The 15867-nt window shown below is 41.3% G+C and overlaps 1 protein-coding gene across 13 annotated transcripts in view; it reads right to left on the bottom strand.

The window, feature by feature from the left end:
- The window catches only part of UNC80 (unc-80 homolog, NALCN channel complex subunit), a 118856-nt gene that overhangs the window by 28305 nt on the left and 74684 nt on the right, over positions 1-15867 (bottom strand). For all 13 annotated transcript variants that reach the window (XM_052675075.1, XM_052675080.1, XM_052675076.1 and 10 more), the window contains 14 exons: positions 15641-15784; positions 14102-14202; positions 13220-13306; positions 12247-12430; positions 11542-11636; positions 10560-10649; positions 10088-10189; positions 7569-7749; positions 6135-6403; positions 4851-4985; positions 3931-4069; positions 2817-2913; positions 1999-2169; positions 1696-1788 (listed from right to left, as the gene is read on the bottom strand). In XM_052675075.1, the coding sequence (XP_052531035.1) occupies positions 1696-1788; positions 1999-2169; positions 2817-2913; positions 3931-4069; positions 4851-4985; positions 6135-6403; positions 7569-7749; positions 10088-10189; positions 10560-10649; positions 11542-11636; positions 12247-12430; positions 13220-13306; positions 14102-14202; positions 15641-15784 (1888 nt within the window). The remainder of the gene's footprint in view (positions 1-1695; positions 1789-1998; positions 2170-2816; positions 2914-3930; positions 4070-4850; positions 4986-6134; positions 6404-7568; positions 7750-10087; positions 10190-10559; positions 10650-11541; positions 11637-12246; positions 12431-13219; positions 13307-14101; positions 14203-15640; positions 15785-15867) is intronic.

Here is a 15867-nt window from a genome sequence, read left to right as displayed (position 1 = left end):
ACAAGGTTTTCAAGCAATTTCACTTAATAATTTTCACTCCAGTGTTTGTTCTCTCATGAAATCAGAGCTCATTCTGTGGGAAGAGTACCTCACAGTTTTGTTTTGTTGCCATTTTCTCTTGCTACTTTTGTTGACAAAGACTAACAAACCCTGCAACTCTAGGTTAACACGACCAAGTCAGGAACAGCAACCATTCTATCATTGTGAGACTGCTGTTGTTGCTAGCAGATGTCTGTTGCAATGATAGCAGAATTAAGGGCTGGAAAATTAGAGCAGCTAGTAAATGTTTTTGGATCTGAGACTGAATGCTTGACAATAAGAAATATCTGGAAATTTAAACCAATATGTTCAAGTCACACAGCATCGGGAGTCTACTTTTGACTGTCAGCAGATACATATTAACTGCTTTCCACAGTCAGTATACAAATAATATAAATGAGGCACTACTTTCCATTACACCACTATAACCAGGAACATTCAGATCCTGGATTGAAAAGCAGATCAGTGTTGGATGCAGAGCTGATGCTCCAAGCCTGCATGAAACAGTGTTAAAGAGCTACAAATTGATTCCAGGAGTTACCAACCAAGATGTGCACACTTCACATCTATAAAGTGACTATAGAAAGAGATGTCTATCTCCTATCAGTACAAAAGAAGACAGGGAACAACTTGGAAAGCATGACTTGCCAAAAATATATTCTTGATTTATAGCCCAGTACAGCCCATGGTACTTTACTGGCCTATTGACTGTGCACACACCCATTATCTGTTGTTACCAACAAAAGAGAATTTAAGAAGGAATACTCTGCTCGGAAAGAACAGTAACAAGCTTCAAGCCCTTGTTCTATGGCTGTATAAGTTGCCAGTGGCCTTGTTCTCACAGTAGCCTAATCTGAATGGCCAATACGAAAGGAACACTATTAAAGTCTGCTGGCACCCCCTTCCTTTTTCCCATTCCCTGTGAAAAGTTTTTTGTCTTGTTACATTTTGTCTTGTTACATAAAGAAAGACAAGAATATTTCCAGTCATTCTTCCCTTTTTCCCATATTCTTTGCCATCTTCTCCTTTGCTACATGTAACCCCCAATAAAATAAACAAACAAACAAAAAAACCAAGCCAAAATGGAGGCAAAGGCAATATAAAGAGACCACAGGAAAGGAAAAGAGGCAAAATAAATGGATGAAAAGAAAACTAGAGGAGGTGCTAATTTCTGTAGTCTCAACAGACATACAGTTTGAGGTTTTACTGCTGCTCAGTCACTCAGAACAAGGCCAGAAGGATCAAATCTTTCTGCTACCCAAATGGACTCTGTCCAGTGGCTCTTTGACAGCAGACTTGAAAGGAAGCAAAGCAGTGAATTGAAGGACATAGTTGCTCTGTCAGTGTACTGCTAGAGTGCAAAGAGGAAAATGAAAAAAAAGCTATTAAGGATGAGCGCCTTCTGTTTTGATATTCTGGTCTTCTATTTAGTAACACGGTTTTAAATGAGAATTTACAGTGTTGGAGATTATGGTTATTGTCAGAAATTCAGTTCTGGGCTGTGTGCTCTTTTTATCTGATTGCTTTCTCCCACAGTATCTAGAGCACCTCCTCAGACAACTGAGGGAGCACTCAGCGCAGACATTATCTTATTCCAAAGAAAATCAGAAAAGCTGCTCAGAAGGACAAGAAAAAAAGAAAAATGCACTGACTTACCTGGTGTTCACACCTGCTGACATGGTGTGGTTAGCTGCCGTGGTCCCTTTATGGCCTTGGTCACATCGACTCATCTGTGGGGCTGTCATAGGCCTAGCAAAGGGAATGTGAGGAACACGCTAAAAAGTGTATCTAATAAGTGCACTGAAATTCTGCTTGTGGTCTAGTGAAACCTAGCATTAACTTTACCAGTCTAAACCTCAACCATTATACAAACTAACTCAGATGTGGAGAGCTCTTGTTCACTCCTTTTCCCCAGACTGATGAGCAAAAACATTCTAGGACCTGTGAAGTGTGAGTTACCTGGTGAGAACTTCAACACTGTATAAGAGGGCCTGCAAAGAGGTGGCAAGTGCAGCCATAGCAGCAATCTCCTCACGAGCTGCTGTCACAGTCTCCACTTGAGAGGTCTGTCTCTTCAGCTTCTGCAAGTAGCAGGGAACCAATGCTTCCAAGACCATCAGCATCTGGAGGCTGGAAAAATAACCATTACTTGGTCTGTTATAAGCTGTCAATCCTGAAACTCTCATCAGGTGGAGGTTTCAGATTCTTTCTGAAGGCCCCTGAACCTCCCACTAGCCTGCGATTTCGTTGCTTCTCATTAGGTAATCAGCTTTGGGCCAAAGAAACTCTCATATGAGGGACTTCAGGGAAAAATGAAACAGTAATGCAAAATGTCTGAACTTTCGGGTATCCTCTGAATAAGTCCTCCATCTGTGGATGTTCTTTTTTCCCTTCAAAAACTCCTTTCTTCTCTGGTTTCTTAGACACTATTCTTTTTGCTTTCCCATCTCTCCATCTTCTTGTTCTTTCCAGCTGCCTGTTTTTGCCCTCAGGTACCTCTCTGGCAACAGTAAGCTTAAGAACAAAATGTGGCCCCCATCTAGGAATACAGCCTATTTGTTGCTGCTTGGCCTGCCACCCAGCTCGGCACTGCTTTCAGCAGCTGGCTGGAATTGGAGCTGGTGCCCTAGGAAATGCATCAACAAGCAGAAGCTTGGCCTCACAGAGAAGCATAGTGCTTGTGCTGCTTTTCTATGTCCTCTGTTTTGATTCCTCATGCCATATGCAACTTTTAGGCTTTTTCTGAGTCTACACAAAACAGGAGAACAGACCAGCACCTTCTGAACGACTCGGGAGCATAGGCCACCACTGTCACACATAGCTTGATGGCTTCACTGATCGAAAAGGTCAAGTCCTCGTTCCCATAGCAGAAGTCTGAGGGAATAAAACAACAGGAGAAGATAAGCACACAGACATAACGGATATGAAAAGAGCTAGCACACTCCTTTCTTTCCCCCCCATTTTCAATTGCTTGTTTCTCATGTTAACACTCCCTAGTAAGCTCACGACTTTTGACAAAAATGAGCCTGTCAGACAGAACAGTGCTGAACTCCCACTTGTACCAACATCCAAGAGCACTAAGTAAGAAACGATTTTTAGTAGGTCGAATCACTGCTGAGCATGAAGGCCTACAGATGCTACTGCAGTCCTTCATCTGCTTTTTCCTAGATGTTTTCACCATGCTAAAAATGACATTGATGCACCACTAGTGACAGCATCAGAAAATTCCAGGATAAAACAAAGCTTTAATACTAAGACTAATTGATCAAAATCAGTGTTATTTAAGGAATGTGCAAATTTGAAAATAAGTCAAAGGTCCTTATAAAATTCAGACAAAATTATTTCCCTGCAGAGCACGCAGCAGCCAACTCCTTAAATGCTGCATTGTATGGCTGACTGCCAAGAGAGACAGTGTCTTGCATACATCACACAGCCATATACATTCTGCTTTGTAATCAGGACAACTGACTGCCTGAATGGCATCCATCAGTTATTAGTCACAGTCTGCCCACAGGAGAGGATGTTTGAGTTTCCTGCCAGCATGGAACAGAGGAGAGGATGACGCTGATCTTGTCAGCATGATGTAGTTTATTAGCCATCTTTATTCTTCATCCACACATGACAAAATTCAAAATGCCAGGGGCTAGCTTCAGACTAGAAGGCTCAATGCAGAAAAAGGAGCTTTGGAATAAAATAAGTGAAAAATTCCTTTCCTGCAGAAAATATCTAGTGTATGGTGGTAATAAAGTCATCCTTAAAAGATTCATGAGGCATGAGAAGCAGACATTACTGCACTCGAGGAGTAGAAAAAGAAAATAAACTGCGTCAGACACATGTTTAATCAATAAGCAGCAATACAGAATTACTGAATAAAGGATTCTTTGCTGTTACCTAATGACTTGAGAGGCTTTTCTGCTTTCACCAGCTCTAAGATGTCCAAAATGTCTGGAGTATCTCCCTCTAAGGACTGCAGCAGGTCAAACAGGCACTGAGCTGACACTCCTTTGCTGGTTCCGTTGCTCGTAGCATCCTGTTTCAATGACACATGGCTGATTTTCTGAGGGCCTGTGTGCATCCTAGCAATCTTTACAGGAAGTATTGGCAACCCTTTTTGTTATGTTTTTTTTTTTGACAAAGAGCCCACAGGAAGCACTAAGTGCTCTAAAGCAATAAGCCTTACCTGATTCAACAGATTGATGCTATAGTGGAAACAATGTGAACACTGCACACAGCTTTACTTGCCATAAAAAGCAGGTCTTTGCTGCCCTGCTAAGGATGTGTGTGCTTACAGTGTATGTGCAGTTAGATTTAACAGTTCCACTTTCAATTACAATTCCATTAATAATTTTTAGCTCATTAAAATGTTAAAAATTGATTAGTGAGGATTTTAAAACGTGGCTAATCCAGTCTTAGAGCTCGTATGTACTAAAACTTGGCAACAAGCTTTCTGTTCATATTACTGCATTCTAAGAAAAGATCTCTTTAAAGAGTTGCAAATCATTTTTGTCCTTTTATAACACATTTTTTAATAACACACATATTTTTATACACAGATATTTAAAGTGAAACTATATTTACTAGCCTAGACACCAGTGGCTCATTATCTCAATATGCTGCTCAATCAACCGATGAACAGAAGTGAGGAGAAATAAGCTCAGGAAATGGTTCTGAGTAGCACCGACTGCAGTAAGGATGTGTTCAACCTGAACGGTGCTGATGCTCCAGCTGTTTTCTCCTCCTGATCTCTGATGGGAGGCTGGCTGCACACACAGGCTTCCCCACACCCAGCCTAGGGAATGGTTTCTACTCACAGGGAACTCCAGCAGAGGGGCAACACTGGCAAACAGCTGCAGAATGAAGGGCTTGCGATGCAGAACATAGAACTGGCGGCAAGCAAACTCTATGGCTTGGCGTAACTGTGGGTTGCTTTCATAGTCAGCATACACCTAAACAACCATAAAAGACATGGAAGTGCTGCGTTACTCTAGTGGAAGGGTTCTTCAGCTCCTAACCTCATGTTGCATCAACTACAGCCTGATTACAAGTCAGGAGTGCTGCTGCTTGGAGAAACAGAATTATTCCATCTATCTTTCACAAGATACAATTCTCTATAGTCAACTCCAGAATGGTATATGATGTTTCCTTTTTCTTTTTTATCCTTCAACAGAAACACACTTGATTGATACTTAGCTTCAGAGCTAGAACAAGTCCAATATTCTGTCCTACAGAAATACTACTAAATCAGCTCTCTTCCATTCTACACATTCATGCAGCTGATTATTCCTAATCAAGAACCTACAACAGTCCAGCCCGATCAACATTATCTGTTGGGTTTTTTTTCTTTTCTTTTTCCACATTCAGACTGCATCCCCACTTTGCCAAGACAATTTGAACTCCTCAACTATCATTCAACACGCTGACAGTTCTGCCCACTTCTAAGACATTTCAAGCTTTTTAGAGTGGCATTTCCTTCAGAGCTGGCCACTGAACATGATGCCAAAGAAGTGGGATTTATTTCTCAGAGATACACAAACAGCATAAATTGCTAGGAACAGTTTGACTGCGCTTCCTTCTTTAGCCCATTTCAATCGCCTGTCTGCACATCTCTGCTGGTACAAATACTTGGGAGGTTTGGAGCAGAGACATTCAGAATTTTCTTGAGGTTTGCCAGATGTAATGCTGAAATTTTGTGGTAATGCAAAATTCACATTGCAGCACATGTTTCTTAGAGGTTTCTCTGCAGAAATGTACTCTGTTAGCAGGCTAGCAGGCTGAAGTATATCCACATTTGTAGTACAACCACAAGCCTCTAGCATGCCTGTCACCCATGGCTTGTTACACTTGCAAGATTTAATTTACTTGAAAAAAGGGAAATGGCTAACAATATATTAATTCCACCAAGAAAAGTGGAAGAACCTGCAGGCACCTCTGGTGGAAATAACAATTCTTTGTAACTTCTTTTGGATAAATGCAACAGCTCTAACAGAGCTGTGACAACGTAAGGAAATTTTGAAGTTCATTCACTAACATTCAGTTCTATAACAAAGTGCTCACTCTGTAAGTCTTCCCTTGTATTTTTCATGGAAATAGCTCACCTGCAACATACTGGGGAGCACCCACTGGTACCCACTGAGGGAGAAGAGGTGGTTAAAGTGCACAGCTGTGTTGATGACTGTGGCAGCATACTGCCTCAGCAAGGCACTGTCTTCAGGGTGCAGGATCAGGGCACCATTGAAGACATTCAAGAACAGCATGATCTCGTCCCCCCAGGGGAACTCGCTAGGCATGCCAAGGAACATCTCTTCCAGCAGCTTAATCCACAAGCTTTTCTGAAGAGTGTCAAGACCGAAGAGCTCTTTTCCAGCTGTGGGGGAGAAAAGGCAAGAGCAATCAACTCTGTCTATGATAGCCAGCCTCACAACACTGCAGGTTTTTCTAGAGAATCCTCCCACAAACACTGATGCTCGTTCTGCCTTTCTGAAATGAGTTCATCCATTCTGCACTTCTGCAAGTGCCTACAGGGCTTGAACCAATCTCAGCTGAAAACAAGACACATGAAAACTGATTAATGAGTATCACAGCTCATTAAACTTGCTTCCCACAGTTGGAAATTCTCTTCTTCAAATGTGAAAGAAGATCTGAGCTGAATCTTAATCTTCTAGGCGTACCAGAGATTACAGGATAATGATGCATATTTACAATAATGCTTCTGAAAGCAAGTGTCTTTAGGGTCTGTTACAGAACAGGTCAGCACTTATCACCCTGAAACAGTGGTCTTTTTAATTCCCAAGTCAGCCTGGAAACCCTTTCACAGCAAAGTTCCTAAAGAGAGATCTGCTTCGATATCCCTGCTGCAAGATTTGCCAAATCTTCATTTCAAGTCCATTTCTTTCACAACGTGGACTTTGTGCTCTGTGAGGTCTCACACCATTTTTCTGATGTTTCAGTTTGAAAACACAGACCCAATGACAAGATGCTACTGCAAAGCATGCTGGCAAATAAAGCTCTAGAATCAAGGTTCAGAGAAATCAGTGCAAAGGCTTCCATGAGAGTTACAGAAAAACTTGGGCTAGATGAGACAGAGATCCCTTTCTCAGGCAAGGTGAACTTCAAAATTAATGGGTGTTCTTGAAACTGAAGAAGCTCAGGTTCCTTCACCTCTCCTCATATGTCAAGTCCCCTGGCTCCCTAAGTGCCACAGGGGCCCTCCCCTAGACTTACCCTAGTTTGTGAAAAACTTCTGTGTTCTGGTGAGTACGCAGCTGGACACAGTTCCAGTCGTAGCCTCGTGCATAATTTTAATACAGGATTATATTCCTGCTAATGTTCAAAGAAAGTAGTTTTGTCTGGAGGTGTTTAACTCAGCAAAGCCCGTTCCACTGTTATGCTTACAACCAACAGCTACGTATCATTTTCTCTAGGAGGAGATTTATGAGTTTCCAGCCTATGTTTCTGTGGCAAATGAAGTGCCTCACATAAACCTTCTGAGCCGCACACAACCACCAAAGAAAGCCATCAAAAAGCCATACCTTGGGGATCACTGAAGAGGGAGAACTCAGCATCAATGGCATTTCGGGGAAATGAAGGCAAACGGAGGAGGTCTTCCTGAAGCATCGATACGTGCGACTGCTTGTGGGCAGTAGGGATTTTCTGTGTCAATGATATGAGGAACAACACTCGCCCCACCTCTTCTAGTTTGCGAGTGAACACCTGAAAAAGAGACAAGAATCAGAATCAGTCTAATCAAAAAGCTCTTGTGTATATGTACACACACTTTTCTAGGCTAGCTTGCACAGCCTTCTCTGATGGGAGAGAAGTGGCACTCGTGGTTGACAGGAATTTGATGAAATTTGAAGTGCAAGTACTGTGCCCTTCTGCAGAATTTGTATGACCAGTGTTTTTTAGCTCCATTCGGCATAAATGGACTGCATTTGCAAACAGGTTTTAACTCTTTCTATTCCAGTGTTGTAGAGGACCATGTGGGTTGTCAAACTCTCTGCAAATTTGCAATGCAGCCTTTTGTAGATCAGCATCAACGTAAATTTTCCTGTGTGAGTCCCAAGGTGATCAGAGGCAAAACAACTCTAAACAGAAAGCCAGGCAGTTGCACTTACTCTCTGCAAGCTCTTAGAGAATAGGCAACATTATGTTGGGATGATTATCTTCCTGCTGGATTGAGGCTGGAACTTGTCTGGCCATTGCAAGTGTATGTAGGGTTCCAAAAGAAAGGTAATCATAAAACAAAGCAGATCGAATTCTCAGCTACTGTAAACCAGCAAAGTTCTGCCAACTTTGATGATGAATTCTGGTTTATACCAGCTGAGAAACTGAGTTCCATTCTACCAGCCTCTTTTGAACTTCTGAGGGTAGGACTCACCAGGCAGCTATTTTATTTTGATTCTAATAGCAAACATAAGGCAGAGCTGTGCTCAGCAGTAGAAGCAACTGTCTTTGGAAGCAGTTTCAAGACAGCCTTCAGCTTCTGGGTTGAAGCCAAAACTCAGAGCACGTGGCTCAACGTGGGACAAAGCCCAGCTTCCCACATCCTGCAGTCACTAAGACCTTGCTCTTATGTGCACTCATTCTGGAATAGTGTTCAAACAGTACAACTTCTGCATGGATTGCTGCCTGGTACATAGACTCCACAGTGCTGCTTTCTTTCCCGGAGACAGATGTTATCCAGCACCTTGCTGCATGACTACAGAGAGGCTGGCAGATGCTTGATGTACATTTTACCTTGGAAATATGTTGTCTTCCAAGTGGTCTAAATAGAAAACTATGGAACGTAAAATAGTGCCCTGAGAAATCTGGACAGGCCGTTCTAATGTTTTTGGGTCACACAGGACATAAAAAGCCCTGGCGCACGGAACGCAACTTCTAGAACCACAGTGAGAATAATTTCTGGCAGTGTGGCAACCAAAACAATTTGATGTGATTTTCAAATTTTTATCTATTTTCTACTGACAGATGCAGCACGTGAGGTATTTCCCTGTTCTGTATTAGACACACGAGATGGCATTAACAATGTTTGCCATTATTTTAGCAGCTAGTTTCTCCAAAGCAGCTTCATATTTAATTTTTATAATGATTCCTGATGATATTTTCCTGTTTGCATGATCCCATTACCAAGGACGCAACTTCAGCAGCTGCTTTGTGGCTAGAATTGTAAGACCATTAGAACTTTTAACAGTTTAACCACATTCCCCTTTCTTTTTATTTCCTGCTTAGTATCATCTTTGCAGATACAACCAGAGCAACTTTTCCCTAAGTATTCATATGTGTACTGCTGAGAAAACTTTGCTTTTGTGGAGAAAAAAAGCATGAGGCTTTCTACAGGCAGAGTGAACTCAATACTGCTGCCTTGCTGTCTAAGGAAATAATACTCTCAGGAGGCTGCAGCACATTAAAAGCACTGTTCTCTCCTTTAGTTTCTGTAGAGAACTCCTGGGAGCTGCAGAGCATTAGCAGGATCAGACACATTATCAAGTCATGAGGCTGTAAAATGGGGAAGACAGCATCCTTCCAAGGGCAGAGACTCCCCTGAGGAAACAATTGCTGCTTCAGTGTCACTAATGGTGGCTGTACTAAAAGACTTGCATCTGAGAGCAAGACAAAGAAAGACAAGGAACATTCTTTGCAGTGAGAGAATAGACTGCAAGGTAGAACAGATATTGTCTGATCCACAGCCAGATGCACTCATGAAGAAAAGGTTCTGAAAGACTCAGAGGTCATGTTTAAGAAGGCAATAAGCATCTTTTAAAGCTGAGTCAACTGAAGTTGTTCTGGCCAAGTGTAGGAGAATGCAAAATGATTCACCTAAAAGAAGCTGGATGGAGAGAAGGGGAGGAAATCACATTCTTATTTTTTGGCTCTTCTTGAAATACCATACACCTGTTAAACAGCACCAAGACAGATTTCATGCCAACTGCTGCTTCTCCAGCAGAGCGCTCTATCTGCATGCAGTCTGAGTGGAGGCCTTTATAGGGCAAGGAAAGTTTTATTTACAGGAGTTGTTTACAGGCAGAGGTGTTCAGTGACAGTAAGATACCTGCTTTTGAATGAGCTCCTGACCCTTTTCTGGATGCATCTGCACCAGGTTGAGCTGGGGAGAAACGGACCTTCGGAAAGGATAAATGTCACGAACATAGGTCTGCCAGGAAAGAAACAGTGAATTTTAAACAAATGCAATTGCAACAGCGTTGTTCATTACAACAGAATAAAAGGTCCTTTTTTCATCCTTTCTGAAGATTTTGGGCAGGGCATAAACAGAAGAAAAATTTGCTCTCTCTCTTTTCTGGGAAAGCTGGACATAATGCCTTAAGAGCCAAGGGACTCCAGTTCTGTCACTTGATTCTTCTGTCAGACTCCAATTTTTTACAACACATAACTGAATACCAGAGACGTGGTGCCTGCAGGACAGAATTCTGCTTATGGTTCCTTGTTCCCCTTCAGATAACCCGGATGTTTATAAGGGATGAGATATAAAGAACTAAGTTATCTGTACCTGACCTTTGCCTTACCTTATTGTAATGAATAAGATTCCATCGCTTGTCCATTAAAAAGTAATGAGAAGACTGTGTTTCAGGTATGTTAAAAAACTCCAGACACTCCTGAAGAGATGAGAAACTTTCAGTTACTTATTGCTGTCTTGTACCAAACACCTCAATGTCTAAAAGAACAATACCCTGTTAATAATGTATACAGACACAAATATGAATGCCTATCAACCTTATAGGCTCTGTGACTCTTTTCACATTAATTCCTCATTCTTTTTTTAACCATAAAGTAAGTTGACATGTTCACAACAATCAAGGCAAATGGATATCACAGTCCTGAATATTGAAGTTACTTCTTTTGAGGTCTTCACACTCATGTATTTGTCCGGTTGTATTACCATACGGGTATTGTAGCTTCTATTTACATGCTACTTCTTTAATCAAGTTTTAGAGACAGTGGATGTACAGAGACACTACAGTTGAGACCCCTTCAAGCACTGAGGTGCATGATTCCCATTAAAACTTAATGTAGTTGGACAAATCAGAGGTTTCTACAAGTCCTTTTCTTATGTACCTTGGTTAAGTTAATCCTGAAAATAATAGGCATAAAAGGGAACTGACTTCACATCTCCTAAATCCAAACATATCATAATGGCTACCAAATCATCATTTCTACTCTTTCTGATCCTAATCATTCTCTTCAGTGTTGATAAAATAAAAGTCACTTCAATGACTTCTGTATTTAGCCAAGGGATAACAAGCTGCAATGTATTCAAACGTACTTGCATTTGTGGGATTTTGGCTGGCTGTGATGTCAGCACATTTCTATTACCCTTTAAGATAGTATTCTGTATTCATGCAACCAAGATTTCCTCATATGTATGCAGAAATGTTTGTAACAGCAAATGTGACACTAAATCAGGAAGCTCAGGCAGAATGTATTGCTGGGATCCAGGTATGGCAAGTAAAAAAAACATTAAACAGTCCATTCAGTTCAAAAACTCACCTTCAGAAGAGCCTCAAACTGTGTATCTTCATGAACTGGTAACTGAGTTGGTATGTCACACTCATTCTGTCCATGCACAACAAGGGTCTTTGTGCCTAAAGGAAGAAAAGAAGCTGCATTTCAAAAGACTACCATGTAGGAAAAGTAACAATTTAAATTAACTCCTGGGCAGACAGATAATGCCAGTCCTGCCTGGAACAGGTTATGTGGTGATAGCATAGGCTCACAATTCTACAGTTAATGAGAAATTGATCTGTTCCTAAAACAGGAAGCTGGCAACTTTAGCACTGACAACTCTGGGAAAGGAACAGGCCTGAAATGTTGAATGTGTCTTTCACCAAGAAATTTCTTGCCTGACTCATGAGGTCCGAAGCTCACTGCACACTCTGCTGGGGCTCTCACGAGACTTAAACGAGAGGTTGCATTTTACAGTAATCATCCCACCAGGTTTTCACAACCCAACTGGCATAAAGCTCTGAGTTAAAAAGACTGTTCTTATTCATTTTGTTTGTTTCAGAGCTCTTCAAGTAGCCCTCTGAATCTCGAGGAACTAGAGGTTGAACTTCCTGACTGAATCCTCAACTCAAGCAAAAGCGACTTACGCAGCCACTCAGAGCAGGTCTAATGCAGTACTGGCAGATCTGTTTTTTGGTAGGAACATGTGAACTTGGAAGCGAAAGAAGCTTAAAGACTCATTTTTTATACCTGGCATTGAGGCAGTCACCAGCAGTTTCACTTCACACTGTTCCTTCTTCATAGTCTGTTTGAGATCCTTGAAAAAAAGCCCTTCTACATAACCCACCACTTCCCAGAGGAAGGTTAGCGTGGCAGAAATGGCATCCATGCCCCATTCACAAGGAGTGCGTACAAAATACATGATCAGTCCTACCTGCAGGTAATAAGTAAGAGGAAGATGAGATAATGCACACTCTAACTGTGTAGGGCATTCCATAAACACAGAACAAGAACATGGCTCTTCTGCCTCTCCTGACTCAGAGGACAAACTCTAAATTCAAATTGTATCCTGAAAGTTTATACATAATACAGAACAATTTGCTTCTACTATTCTTTCTTTTCCTGTAGAGGATGAGGAGTGGGGGGAAAAAGTGCAATTGCAACGCAGTCTTAAAAGCCATTGTGAATGAGGAAAATGGAGAACTTCTCCATCATAAGACTCCGTGTACCTTCTGCTTCTACGTGCCATACAGACACCTGACAAACACTGGAAGGCTCCCAGAGTTGTATAGGTCTTGCCTGTTTTTTCAGAACTTAATCAAAAGAACTCCAACAAATGCATTTTCTATGACTATAATAGAAGCTTATAATTTATTCCAGTGAGACCATTCACAAGCAAAGCACTTTCTGAATGAATATTAAGTAAAACAATAAATGATTTCTGCCTCCTGTTTGTCTAAAATTCATCATTAGTGACTCAACTCAGAAATTCAGGACAGGGAGTGCAGAGGTTTAATAGAAAGCTAAAGATTCCTTCTCCTCTCCCTTTAAGGAATGAAAGGCTGGTACAAGTAATTTGCATCTAGAGCCAGAAGCAGATATGACCTGTAAATGAACAGTTACAGACCATTTATTTCCTTGCAGATTGTGGCATTAACTTCCTAAGACACAGACAGACAGAGGTAAGATTATGGGCTGCACAGTTGACCCCCAAACTACTTACCAAGTAATTAAAGAGGATATGAGATGTCTGCGCAGGAAAGTCCCCAATATTCAACAAAAGCTTTCTTAACATATACATTAGCTCATCCTGGAAAAAGAGCAAATGCTTTTTCTTTCCATCACAAAATAGAAAATGGATTTCTCCCTTTTGTCTTCCCCATCTTTGTTCATTAACCATTTTTTTTTTATCCCTTTGTTCAGCTCTGTCTGTTGGTGCATGAAATAGAACTCTCTGCTTGCGACTGCTCTTCTATTTCCCAAAATAAGACCCAAGGCACAGCAGCCAGGCCCATGTCTGCCTTTTTCATCAGAGAAAGGATATTACTGTCATTTATCCTGATTGTATTATCCTGATTCTGCACTCTTCTCCCTGTGATTATACCAACTCTTGCTTATTACAACAAACGGTTACCTAGTTAAATTTTACAGAGATGCTGTGAAATCCAGCACAGCTCAACTCAGCAGTTGTGGATGCTAGATAGGAGATGGGGAACGAATCTAACTTTCCTTCCTTAAGAAGCTTAAGGTGGGAAGGAAGCAGGAAGGGAGTTTCACAGTCAGCCAAGGACAGGCAGACTGAGAGACAATGCCACTTCCACCTTTGAGAGAAAACAGAACAGGGTGGCATGGGTGGAGGTGATATCTTTGATAGAAAGGGTTGCGCTTCATTAAGCATCTGTTCAAGGCTAACTTATAACAAGCCACATCCATGCGGTGGTAAATGAGCTGTGTCCCATTTACATCAATGAACAGAAATTGAAGCCAGATGAAGATTTTAAGTAGCAAATCTACTTCTCCAGTCACTGCCCACAGAGGGATTCTGCTTGCTGTGCACCCCTGCTCTAAGCAATAGCTAAGTCTGCTAGAGTGAGAAGATGTTCACCTGCCGGTTGCTTATTGTGAGCTTCTCAAGGAAATGGCGCAGAACTGTAGAGGGATCTTCAATTAAGCAGTTCCACAGGACCTGCTGAGCCACAGCACTCACTATAAAAACAGAAAACATAGTCAGAACTCTCTCCCTTGGAAAAGCCTTGAAACGATGCACTTGAACGCAAATGTTCCTAACCTACTACATTTATCATGTTTGTACTGAAATACACAGAGTTACTTTGAGGTACTAGGACTTGGCTCACCACTGCAGTCATTTCAAGCAACAATGACAAGTCTAACACTTGAACCTTCCCTAGGTTCTGGTGACAGGACAGGTAGCACTTCACCACTGTGATCAGGGAAATTAACTGGATTCACAACTCCAGATGAGCAAACAAGCCAACTAAAAAAATTATTTTGTTTGTACATGGAAACTGCACTTCATGGTGATTCATGGAGTGACTTTATCTGGTGTTAATGGGCAACATTAGGTGATCAGCAGGGGATTGTGCTGATTATCAACTCCCCAAAGTGTAATTAATTGTAACCTTGTGAAGATTAACAACACGAGAGAATTAGTCATTGTTTTGTTTTCAGCACTCATATCTTGATCACAAAACAACACCCTAATTCAGTGACTGACTATACCCACTCAAAACTGAAAAAAAGAAAATGTCATAAAGTTCTGTTTGCAATCAGCTAACATTATGAGTGACAAAAAAGGAAGGACAAAAGTCCACCATCTCTAAACATTTAAGAGAAAGAAATATATAAGGACCTATTATTACTTTACAAATAAGTCACCGACCATAAAGCAAATATTAGAGCTGTGTATAATTGGTTTTCTATTTGTCATAGGATCAAAGAAATAATGCTGAGAACAGACCTCTGGAGGTCTCTAGTTAAAACTCTGCTTGGAGCAGGACTGTCACCAGCATTACATTATGTCAACTGTGGCTTTGTCTAGCCAAGACAAAGCCTGCTGTGGATGGAGACAAATGGAGATTCCAATGAGACTACACTGTGCCCCTGGTAGAGAATTTATTTTCTAATTCGCATCTTGAACTTCCCAAGATGCAGCTTATATAGCAGCATTCCTCTAGCTGTTTGTTTCCTGTTTGCCACACAAAACAAGCTCAGCTTCACAGTCAGTTCTCACAAAACACGTGTTTTAGATCTTTCTGTTCTGGTATCCCACTACATTCCTTCCAGCTTCTCAACATATTTGTAGAACTGGGGGCTTTTTAGGGCCACTCAAAATACCAACAAACCTTCAAGATCCAACAACAAATGAAAAAAAAAAAAAATGTTGCTCATCTATTAGTGAATAGTTTGTGAGAATTGGTTACTCACAAGGTTGGTAACAAATATATACACTCATGACAATATATAGCACATGCTACTTCTACCAAAAATGAACTGTGAGCAAATACAGGGCTGTATTACTTCTTTCACTCTAGTTATGGCACCTAGCAAATGTAAACATTGTAATTACTGGCTGCTTCTGCCACTTCTAATCAAGAATGACTTGAAATGTAATCTAGTTCAGTACCAGCTACTCCATCTTCCCGGACTTCCCCATCTTCCATCAAATGGACAATGGGGAGTACTGCTGCACAGATGCATGCTGGAAACACAGCTTGAGGTGGTTGTGGCACATGATGGTTTGGAGTATGCTCTGTAGTATGTTCTTCATCTGGAATACAAAGAAGACCAGAAGGTGAGTGTTTGTGAATGAGCTGTGACATCATACAGGCAGGTCAGACAGATGTTTGCGTT

Source organism: Tympanuchus pallidicinctus, unplaced genomic scaffold (assembly GCF_026119805.1).
Source record: "Tympanuchus pallidicinctus isolate F22 unplaced genomic scaffold, pur_lepc_1.0 scaffold15, whole genome shotgun sequence".
NCBI lineage: Eukaryota > Metazoa > Chordata > Aves > Galliformes > Phasianidae > Tympanuchus > Tympanuchus pallidicinctus.
The sequence above is the reverse complement of the archived record's forward strand: the minus strand, read 5'-3'. Positions and strand labels throughout refer to the sequence as shown.